General features: G+C 36.9%; 1 protein-coding gene across 1 annotated transcript; it reads right to left on the reverse strand.

Annotated features, from left to right (window-relative positions):
* Positions 1 to 2007: 2007 nt before the first annotated feature.
* Positions 2008 to 4695, reverse strand: LOC109179504 (putative late blight resistance protein homolog R1A-4). The gene has a single exon (XM_019329013.1). It carries the CDS (start codon positions 4693 to 4695, stop codon positions 2008 to 2010), a length of 2688 nt encoding a protein of 895 aa, XP_019184558.1.
* Positions 4696 to 12563: the final 7868 nt, after the last annotated feature.

Consider the following 12563-nt stretch of genomic DNA (forward strand, 5'->3'; position numbering starts at 1 on the left):
TTTCCAACGCAAGTCCGAGCAATCTTCTAATCAAACACTATATATAATGCACTATCCAGTTAAACCAATTGCCATCTTCTAATCAAACACCCTCATTGCAAAATTGCTTCTCAACGACGATTACAATGTACGTTCTTGCTGTAGATATTTCACCAATGAATAACAGAAACGCAATGCGATTGCGAGTTGTCCGGGTGTATGACATCCCAGAGAGGAGGTCCTCTTCCATAATGAAATCGAAGGAAGTTGTCTTCCATAACCAACAGGTAATTCCTTTTAAAATAACATTCGAAAATCTGGCTAGGAATATGTAATTCCTTTTAAAATGGCATTCGAAAAGCTGCGAAGGAATATGTAATTCCTTTTAAAATTACATTCGAAAATATACTAAGGAATATAATTATTACAGTCCAGCAAAAAACGAAGTGCACAATCCTAATTTGATTTTGAAAAATGCAGGGAACATTCTTGCATGGCCACATACCTAAAGAGATTGTTGATAAATTCCGTACGACATTTATGGAAGGCAGTGTTTATGGTGTTATGAACTTTGTTGTCATCACAAATTTCTACTCTTTCAAAACCAGTCCTCACAAATTCATGAAAAAGTTTAACTATCAGACAGTCATCAAAGAGTTCAAGGGTAAAAATTTCCCAATGCACATGTATAGGTTGATGGATTTCAAAACACTCAAGGAAAAGGAATTCGTGGATGAAAAGCAACTATTTGGTAAGTCTACATTCTTACCTTTTATTTATATTTTCTTTTTTAAGGCCTGGGAGCCTTTCTTTTGGATATGAGCTTAATTAGACTCTGATTTGGGATATGTGGGCCCTCGTCTATGACTTATGATCATGATATTTTAGTTAGCTTTTCCCGTGTAGTTGCTCTATCGAGGGTAACTACAGAGTAGCATTCCCAATTGTTTGTGGTTGGGTAATTAATATATTAATTCCATTTTATCACCTTTAAGGTTATGTTTAGTACTAGGCTCAGTTGTTGAAAAATTAGGGGTGTTACATGAATACTATTACCATGGTAAGGTAGTAGAGTTAAATTTTCCAAATACAAGTTAAGTTGAATCCAGATGTTTAAAACAAACCAGTATTCTAATTGTGTTGGTATTGCACTGATCTCTGCACACATAAAACACATAAAAAAAAAAAAGACCTCTAGGACAATCACTACTCAATGTTGTAAAGCATTCAAAATACTTTTGGAGTTGCAGAGATGCACATAGAACAATTTTTATTTTATTTTTTTGTTTGAAATACTCATGAATTTTTAAAATGTAGTATCTATTTTACTTTTTCAATCTTTTCAGTCCAAAGAATCAATATCCCCAACCCACTACTAGGGTTCGATCCTGTGACTACCCATTTCAAATGGTAACAACGGTTTCATCACACTACATAGTAGTGGGCAGAGATGCATAGACAACAAATTTGGGAGAACATTTTTTTTAAATTTTTTTTACAAACTTCTTCAAGGATTGCAACAAGAGAACCAATGTAAACAAAAATGAACCATTGATACTTTCTTAGTTAAGAATTGATACGAAGTAGTAGATAATATGACTATATGAGAAAAGTTAATTTGCCTCAGCAAATAGAAGATAGACAATGACTTAAAAGTTTAAATATATACAACCAAAAGGTGGGAAATTCTATATTATATTGAAAATGGAAGGAAAAGCCATATGTAGCTGATAGCCTCATACATCATATCCTTCTTCTTGACTCTTCCTTATCTGTATACTGCCATTCATCATACTCTTCTTCTTCTTCTTCCTATATTATTATGGAGTACATTCGCCTGGTCTTCTTCTTCTCATTCTTCTTATTTTTCTGATTCTTCTGTGTCTGTATGCTGTGCTTCATCATAGCAATTGGATCAATAATGTAAAAAGGAACGAAGAACATGAAACCAGGTGAGAAAAAAATATATTAAACAGATTTTGCAAAGAAAATAAACAAAAGAATGAAAGAGAAACAGATGGAACATACTCAGAAATTCTTGCCGTCAACAATAATGTCAACAAGCCAAAAATTGTTGTGCCGCCCCATCTCTTCTTGATACCTCCTGGCAGAAGTGGCAGCAGAAGGATGACATTGGTCCAACCAAATTGACAAACACCGATGCTCTATTGCACTTACAGGACGGATCTCTTGTAGAGCATAACAATGATTTAAGAATATGTACCTGAGCTTTGGGAAATGAGGGAAATGATTGCTGGCCACCCATCGCTCAAGACTTCTAGATTCAACCTCCAGCTGTTTTAATTCAGGGAATCCTCCTTCAACCACTTCCCATACTCTGCCATAGAAAGCATTCTCTAGTTTCAACACCTTAAGCTTCGGTAACTGCCCAATTACCGTTAAAATCTTCACTGGAAAATTAGTCCCACTCAATTTCAACTTCTTCAATTTTGCAGGAAAACCAACTCGCTCTAAAAAGGTTATACTACCAATAGGAACCATAACCGTTAGAGTCTCCAACCTCAATAAATCCTCAAAATTCTCCAGAATGATGATAAGGTTTCTACAACATCGCCCACCGCTACAACCAGGCACTAAGACATCTTTATACACAACTTCCAGTTTTCTTATGCTTGGAAACCTGCAATAATACACTTCTTTTTTCCTGAAATGAATTGGCATTGCACAAACTAATGTTTGCAAATGCTCTTTAACCATGTTTGGAGCATCTATCATATACATATCCCCAAGTATGAGATGCCTTAAATGTTGCGACTCCCAAATTTTGGATGGCAATAAATGAAGAGTAAGTGCTCCAAGTGTTGATTCATCAATGCCAGAAATAGTAAGTGTTTGCAAATTTGAATTACTTGATACAACATCATCAAAACTCTCAAACCATTGTGGTATGGAAAGATATCTTAATAAAACTAAATTCCTTAAGGGCAATAATGACACTCTTTTAAGTATGAGAGATTCACTCAAATTTAAAATTCTTAAATGTTTGAGAGATATAAACCTTTCAGAATCACCCAGAAAGGTGAAAAGGGAGCGATGGATATTTGAACTAAACAACACATGATAGTCCAAACTATGTGACCGTAAACTTAACCAGCGACATGAATTTGCGACTATGTCTAATGACCATCCAATACATTGTTGAGTATTTGCTACACATAAAAGACCTTCTTTTTGAGCTTCTCGTACGCAAAAGCTATGCATGTCAATATGTATGGAACAAGTCTTTGGTCTGAAATCGTACTTATCTGTTGTTATGACTAGTCCTCTACTTCTAAGAGCCCTTAAATACATGTAACCTATATCTTCTAATGGCAGACACCTCAGTGACTTCACAAATCCCTCAGCAATCCATAACTTAATAAGATGTTTCACATTGATTTGACTGTGTTTTGGAAAGACCACAAAATATAAAAAACAAACTTTTAAATGTTGTGGCAAACGATTGTAAATGTCGGTAAGCTTACTTGATTGTTGTGTATCTCTATGTAGAACTCCCAATGATAGTAATTCTTTCTCGATCTTCTTCCATTCCTTCAATGTGCAGTTGCATTTAGATAGACGGTCTGCAACTGTAACAATTGAGCGCGGCAATCCTCTGCATTCCTCAACAAGATGCTTCGCAATTTCTTCAAATTTAGGTGTCATATGATGTTTAAGAGAAAATTTGTGGGAAAATAGAACCCAACTGTCATTGTCACTTAGGTAAGGCAGGCTCAAGATGATATCCCAATCTTTGGTGATGTACTCAGCCACATCCTTGAAAATAGTGGTTAGCAATATCCGACTTGCATTTGAATCATCCGGAAAACATTGGTGGATATCATCCCAAAGCAGAGTGTTAGGGACATCATCCAAAACAATTAAATATGTTTTGCATTTCTTCAAGTGTCTGTGCAGTTGTTCTTTTAGTTGAGAAACAGTGCTTCCCATGTGAATTTCTTCATTGAGGGTTGGCCTTATTGATTGAAGAAGGTGGCACAGTAGTTGTTGCACATTCCCATTGTATCTTGGCGGAATAGTAATCCAAGCTTGAATGTCGAAATGTGATACAACCCTTTCATCTGTATACAGTCTTTTACAAAGAGTAGTCTTTCCAATGCCTGGGGCTCCAACAATTGTGACTACACTATGTTTAAAGATAAATCCCCTTGTCACTGTAAAGTAATAGTCATCAAAAACCATTATTATATCCTCCTTCTCTTCCTCAAACTGTGGAGAGCATTGCAAGGATCCACCCGACGACGCAATAATGTTGTGAGGGTGCGAAGCTGCAGCTTCTGACCAAGCAATCAACGGATGAGAATGATGGTTGGCCGCTTCAACTTGATTGTTGATAACTTTCAGCAACTCTTCTGCCTCCTTTGCTACTTGTTGCAAGCTTCGATAGAGATGGAGATGGAGTTCCCCTTCATATGCTTTTTGTTGAAGTTGAAGGATGTTTGTGAGTTGTATTTCGATGGCATCTTCTGCTTTGAGTGCAAAGTCCCTGATTTTGTTTAGCAGATGTCGTCGGATTGGAGCACCACCCACTGCGTTGTGGTATTCCTTCTTCACAAAGGCTTCCAATGAAGAAAGCTTCTCAAACAGAGATTTCAATGGCTTATCATCATCATGAAGAAGAGACACTCTGTGGTTGGGATGCAAAAATTCAAGCTCAATGGTAGCCATGAGAGAAGTCAATGCAACACAAGCCATTTCTCAAACTCTCTGCAACTTCAATTCTGGGTTTTTGAGTAAGAAAATAATGTAGAAGAAGAAGAAGAAGTGCGCGCAATTGCTTTTAGCAATCTCTCTCTCTTAAGTCTGATTGATCTGATCTGCTTGTTTTAGAGTAATTAAGAAGGTACGTTGATCTATAAAAGCTCTTAAATTATAAATTTATTCTAAAATTATCTCTCTTGCACCTGTTTTATGCCTTAACGGTACCCATCAATTTTATATTTTAATATAAGGAAAAATGGCACTTTTTCCCCCTATGTTATATACTTATAGCACTTTTTCCCCCTCAATTATTTAAGTGGCTCTTTTTCCCCCTGAAATGTTAAATGGACATATTTACCCTTAAAATAAATATTTAATTTATTTTTATTCTCCAATAAATTATTACTATAATTTGGTTCAAACCAGATACTATAGTAACCAAACCAAAATATTCCAATTACAATTTATAATCAAAACGCGATATTTAGAGTTTATTAAAATCACGAACTGGAATGGGCGGTTCATGTTCCAAACTGAACCGTGGTAATCGCTACATATACGCAATAATTTGTTGGAGAAGTAAAATAAATAAAATGTTTACTTTAAGGGTAGAAATGTCAATTTAATATATTAGGGGAGAAAACCACCACTTTTAAAATAATTGAGGGGGCTAATGTGCTTACATAAATAATTGAGGGGGAAAAAGTGCTATAAGTATATAACATAGGGGGAAAAAGTGCTATTTTCCCTAAATAAAATGTCTACTTTAAGGGTAGAAATGTCAATAAAATATATTAGGGGGGAAAACCGCCACTTTTAAAATAATTGAGGGGGGTAATGTGCTTACATGAATAATTCAGGGGGAAAATGTGCTATAAGTATATAACTCAGGGGGAAAAAGTGTCATTTTCCCTTAATATAAAGTGGAGAGAGTACAGTCTCGAAATGTTCAAGTGGAGACAGTATACTAGGTAGAATCACTCTTGCATATCTTTTATGCACATGGGATGCCAGGGATAGTGCTAATTAATATATTACTCTTTCTTTGTTTACTAGTTAGAAGAAGTCAGGGCCGGTCCAAACATTTTATAGGCCCGGGGTGAAATTGAAAAAAAGGGCCCCTGTATAAAAAATTTAAATTTAAATTTAAAAACACTAATAAAATCATGATGTCAACTAATATGAAATAAGATTAAAAAATTTTCAACAATTTTTTTAAATACAAAAATATTCATGTCATTCAATCCCTACAAAAATAAAGATTAATATTTTGCATAAATAAATAAAATTATAACAGACCAATTAATTCCGAATAAATCCCCATTAATATTTGGACATCAACATTCAACCGGAGCAATCCACAAAGATTAAAAAGAGACAATATGAATCACTACAGCAAAGTAATTAGTAAATTAAACCAAAAAATCACTTTGGCATCTGACAAATGCCATTTTACTTTGAGAAGGAATAGATACAACAATACAGCTTAACCAATTAACAATACAGCTTATTCAATATTTCAATTAAGGGAAAATTATAAAAAATACCCCTCTATAATATGTCAATTATCAATGCCGACCCTGAATTATGAGTGATGTAAATGTTGCCCCTCAATTATCAAAATGGTGCACATATAGCCCCTCCCGTAATGGACTTGTGGTTCCCCACCGCTGTCCATCGCTGGTACTTCGAATCGAGAGAGGGAAAAAACAACTAAATTACATATTTACTCTGACTTAACGGTGCCGTACACTAACGGGGAACCACATGTCCGTTACGGGAGGGGCTATATGTGCACTGTTTTGATAATTGAGGGGAAACATTTACACCACTCATAATTCAGGGGTGACATTGATAATTGGCATATTATAGAATGGCATTTTTTACAATTTTCCCTTCAATTAACAATTAAGAATTTGGAATTCTGGATAAATGGATAATTATTTAATCTGCAAACTAAGCCATGAAAATCCCAATTAAAAATTATCATTCTTAAATAATTTATAGAGGTTTCAGAAATCAGAATTCTACAAATTCCTAATGCAGTGCATTCTACAATTATGCAAATCTCAATTTCTAAATGGCCAAATCATAGACTTTTCAACAATACAATTAACAAATACGGCCTAATTCCTAAATCATAGCTTTCAAAAAAAAAATCCCAAATCACAAAAATTAAAATACCTTTGCAAATTACAATTGTAGACCGGAGTGGTGAAGGCGCCGCGAACAGAATCAGGACCGGTTGACCGCCGAGAAGATTTGTTATTTGTGGATTATGAAAGTAGATTGTCGATTCACTCAACTGCCCATTCTCCTCCTCCTAAAAGGTTGAATCCCCAACCCTAACGGCCCCCCACACCCCTCAATTGCCCATTCTTATTTAGCTTGAGAGGAATTGAACGGTTGCTATGGCGGAGAGGTATTGAATGGTTGCGATTTGCGATGCGTTGATGCCTCTTTTCTTCGATTCTTCCTGAATCTTCCATCTATTCGACTTCCAAAAGAATTTATTAAGTCAAAAATAATTAAATAATTTTTTCTAATATATACTAACTAATATATACAATATTACAATATATATTATATCTTAGTTTATGGGCCCCCTCTGGGGATGGGCCCTGGGCAGGGGCCCAGCCTGCCCATGCCCCAGGGCCGGCCCTGAAGAAGCACATGCACGATGCAAATGAAGCACATTGAGATGCTGCTACTGTATGAATGGTTTCAGGCAGCTTAGCTTTTTAATGCCGGAGCAACGTGACCCCTATTAGTTTCGAATAAAAAAGAAACTAAACTTTATGAATTTTCAAAAATTTCAACATTTTTGGTAGTTGGAAAATAGATGATTTTTAAAAGGTAGTATTTATAGGAGTAGAGAGTGAACTGGTTACAGCGTCGCGATATGCACAGCATGTGGAACACATGCACGAGTTCATGAAGCATGGTGAACCACTCTATTCCAAAATCTTTAATTTGCCTGATGCTTTTAGAACAAACAACAATTTACTCTTTTACCCTCCACCAATCATTGAGTATCTTCCTAAGGTTTTGCACCCATATAAAAGGAATAGTAGCCTCCCATTTCTTCCCAATTCCACACTTTTCTTCCCACATCTTTGAGCTCTACAATCACAAGAAGAAAGCACAGTAAGATTTCAACATCCTTTTTCATCCATTCACCTATCTTGCTTCTAGTTTCGTTTCCCTTCTAACTCTGTAACACCCCCGATTTCCATGCCAATTTAAACTTAACTATGCAGATAATCTAACCACAATATAAGCATACACAGCGGAAGTCTAACTATATAAACTGGAAAACGATGAATGTTATGCCACGTCCACGCTAAGGTGAACGCACAGGCGAGAACAACATCCACATTATCAGTCTAACAATGGACAAGGTTAAAACAACAACAAACTACTGTTTGACATAAAAGGCTCACTGGCCCAAAACAAAGCTAATAATGTCTGAGGGATCTACACTATCCATCACTAGATCACGCTCGCCACTACTTGGGACCTGAAAAGCACATAAATAAATGGGACGACGCCCGGTCAGCGAATGATGCTGGTAACCAACCAATACATGTCAATAGCTTATATAGATAGATAGTATATACAAAATCATTTCGAAACGGAATACTGTATATATAAGTTCAAAGCCAATGATAGAAGTCAACCACAAAGACTCTATATCTCCCACAATAAGGATAAGGGAACACATCCCAAGATACATCAAGAAGTAAACAACGACAGCATAAGTAAGGCTCAAGGTATATTCTACCATCACCCAGTAGAATATCACCCGACATGCTCAACACAAGAGAAATAAGAGACACACACTGGCAACACATGCCTTCGTGACATCACACATCACGAACAGAGAAACACACAACGGCACACATGCCTTCGTGACATCACTCATCACGAATCAATATTCCTTCCTTATGCCCGGTTCCAACCTTATGGCTATCCCCAACCTTATAGCTAGTTCCAACCATTACCTCCAGGACCCCTGTACTTCTGAGTCCAACCTTTTCCTTCCTGGGACCGTCGTCCCCCACCAACGACCACCAACAATTCCACCAATTCATAGTACACGAGGGTACCGATCACACATTTTGGCAATGTAAGCATATAAATCACGTAGGAACTTAAATACGTGACAGGATCTTTATTTAAGTACTAAGTACTAACCTCCAGCCATAGCTTCCGATTGATGAAGGTTGCGTTGTCACAGGACTGCTGCGGCAGAGTAACAATATATGTTTCTCTCACTTTCTCAACCCTCTCTAGATGGTGTATGAGGAATGAATGTTAAGCAGTGAGAGGACTATTAAGGGCTCTTTATATAATAACCATATGCCATCAATATGGTAACTGAATCGCTTCCTAATCACACTCCTTATCTTTTACAATCAATCATTACCTTAATTGATAGGAGTATGTATGGAAGAATTGCACCACATAACAGATTACCTTAATTATTATAAAGTTGACATAATATTATAATAATGTAATTAGGAAAATGTTACATTCTCCCACTTGGTGCAAACTCCATAACCCAAAAACAGAAAAACACCGATCATAGTGATATGTCCTCCTTAAATTGAGTAGCATCCATTATGATCAAATGTAAACCGCCCTCGAGCACTTAATTTAGGAAATAAAAAACTTAATGAAACAAACCCTATGTTTATTTCAAGTCCAACTAAAGTACATTATCTCAACAAAATAAAGGTGTGCACACTTAATGAGATGAATGTCAAAATGCAGAAGAATTTCATTAAAACTGAATACTGAATGTATATACAAATTACAAAGTGGGCGAAAGTCTCATCTTCTTAACAAGATCCTTGAATTTAAATGGAGGCATGCCTTTAGTCAAGGGATCTTCTAACATCAACTCAGTACTAATGTGTTCAACAACCACAATTTTGTTCTTGACACGCTCCCTAATAGCTAAGAACTTGATGTCGATGTGCTTACCTCGACTCCACTTTTGTCATTCTTAGCTAGGAAGACTGCAGCTGAGTTGTCATAATAGACTTTAAATGGCTTAGATATAGAGTCCATAATTCTAAGCCCAGAGATGAAATTCTTGAGCCACACACCTTGTGAAGTGCCTCGTAACAGGAAACGAACTCGGCTTCCATGGTAGAAGTAGTTATCAAAGATTGTTTAACACTTCTCCACGAGATAGCCCTACCGGCCATAATGAAGACGCACCCAGAAGTTGATCTTCGAGAATCAACACAGCCAGCGAAGTCCGCATCAGAATATCCGACAACATCTAGGATGTCCGTCTGCCTAAACCCAAGCACGTGACTCTTAGTTCCTTTTAGATACCTCAAAATTCTCTTCACAGCTCTCCAGTGGTCCAGACCTGGATTCTGCAAGTATCGTCCCAGCATCCCAACAACAAAAGCAATGTCTGGCCTTGTACAGACCTGAATGTATCCAAGACACCCAACTGCTGCAGCATAAGGGATGTTCTCCATGGATTCCTTTTCAAGATCATTCTTTGGGCATTGCTCCAGACTGAACTTATCTCCTTTTGCTATGGGGGCAACGTTTGGTGAACAATTCTGCATATGAAATCTCTCCAAAACTTTGTTAATATAGGTTTCTTGAGATAGACCCAGTATACCCCGGGACCTATATCTATGGATCTTTATGCCAATAACATAAGAGGCATCACCCATATCTTTCATATCAAAGTTCTTAGAGAGGAATTGTTTCACATCACGAAGCATCCCCTTATCATTGGTGGCAAGCAAAATGTCATCCACATATAAAACAAGAAAGCATATTTTACTCCCACTTACCTTCTGGTATATACAATGATCAAGAGGATTTTCAACAAAACCAAATGAAGAAATAACCCCATCGAACTTGATATACCATTGACGAGAAGCTTGTTTTACACCGTATATGGATTTCTTAAGCTTACAAACCAAATTCTCACCACCCCTAGAAGAGAAACCTTCAGGTTGTTTCATATAAACTTCCTCTTCTAGATCACCATTAAGAAAAGCAGTTTTCACATCCATTTGTTGCAACTCAAGATTGAAATGTGCAACTATTGCCAAAATGACTCGAAGTGAATCTTTCTTTGATACAGGAGAGAAAGTCTCCTTGTAATCGATTCCTTCCTTTTGAGTAAATCCCTTCGCAACAAGTCGGGCCTTGTATCTCTCAATATTACCTAATGAATCTGTTTTGGTTTTAAAGACCCATTTACAGCCAATGGCCTTGGCCCCATTAGGCAATTCAACAAGTTCCCAAATTCCATTGCTTTTCATGGAATTAATTTCATCTGTCATGGCTTCATACCATAAGTCAGATTGGGCACAATTTTTGGCTTGAGAAAACGTCTCAGGATCATTTTCGACTCCAATGTCAGATTCTTGTAGATACGAAACGTAATAACTAGGAACTGCTGATCGTTTCATTCAAGTAGACCATCTTAATGTTGGACCTCCATCACCTTGCAAAGGTTGTGAGGCAGCTACCTCTTCAAGAACTGGGGGTAGTTCTTGGATTGGTTCAGTCTGTATCGGTTCAGAATTTTGTAAATCCTGAACTGGTTCAACCATTGATTCAAAATCTAGCTCAGGAAATTGCTGTAAGTCTTGAAGTGATTCTTCCAAAGGTTGAGTCTCAACAGTTTGTGGAATCTCAACAGTAGGTTGTATAATCGCAAGTGGGACTGAAGGAACATTGCGTATAATTACAACCCCATTAGATGACGTAGAAGGTTGAGAGCCATTATGATCGATGAAGGAACTAAGTCCTTAAATCGATCTCTCCCACTGATCAAGTCATCTTCAAGAAACTTAGCGTTCCTTGATTCCACTATCCTAGTAGTATGAGATGGACAATAAAACCTATAACCCTTAGAAGATTGTGCATATCCAATAAAGAAATTAAAGCACTAATAGTCCTTAGGTCAAGCTTCTTTTCGTGCGGGTTATATATCCTTACCTCAGACGGACATCCCCAAACACGCATATGTTGCAAACTCGGTTTCCAACCTTTGGGGAAACCTTGGTTGGAACACGGTTTAATATATACGTAGCCGTCTTAAGTGCATCACCCCACAATGATTTTGGAAGTGTAGAGTTGCTTAGCATATATACTCTGCACCATATTAAGAAGGGTCCGGTTTCTTCTTTCAGCAACACCGTTTTGGTCCGGAGACCCAGGCATGGTGTATTGGGCAACAATCCCATGCTCTTGAAGAAACTTTGCAAAGGGACCTGGTGCTTGTCCATTTTTCAGTGTATCTACCATAGTATTCACCACCCCTATCAGATCTAACTATTTGTATTTTCTTGTTGCATTGGTTTTCAACTTCAACCTTAAATGATTTAAAGGCATCCAATGCTTCATTCTTATTATGAAGTAAATACACATAGCTAAATCTTGAGAAATCATCAATGAAGGTGATGAAATATTTCTGACCATGCATGTCCATATCAGGACAACATATGTCAGTATGTATAATTTCCAACAATGTTGAACTTCTATTGACACATTTCTTTGACATGTTTGTCTGCTTACCTTTAATGCAGTCAATACAAGTCTCAAAATCGGTATAGTCTAGAGTAGAAAGTACTCCATCCTTTACCAATCTTTTAATTCTTTCAAGGGAGATATGACCTAATCTCCGGTGCCATAACATTGAGGAATCTTCGTTAATACTACACCGTTTGGTGCCGTTTTGAACATGTAAAGAATTATGAATTGAATCATTGTTTAAGTTAAGACGATAAAGACCATCAGACAATGTACCATCACCAACGTAACACAAGTAGAATTATTCAATAATTTGAAATACCTGCGATTAAATTCGAATT

Source organism: Ipomoea nil, unplaced genomic scaffold (genome assembly GCF_001879475.1).
Source record: "Ipomoea nil cultivar Tokyo-kokei standard unplaced genomic scaffold, Asagao_1.1 scaffold0926, whole genome shotgun sequence".
Lineage (NCBI taxonomy): Eukaryota > Viridiplantae > Streptophyta > Magnoliopsida > Solanales > Convolvulaceae > Ipomoea > Ipomoea nil.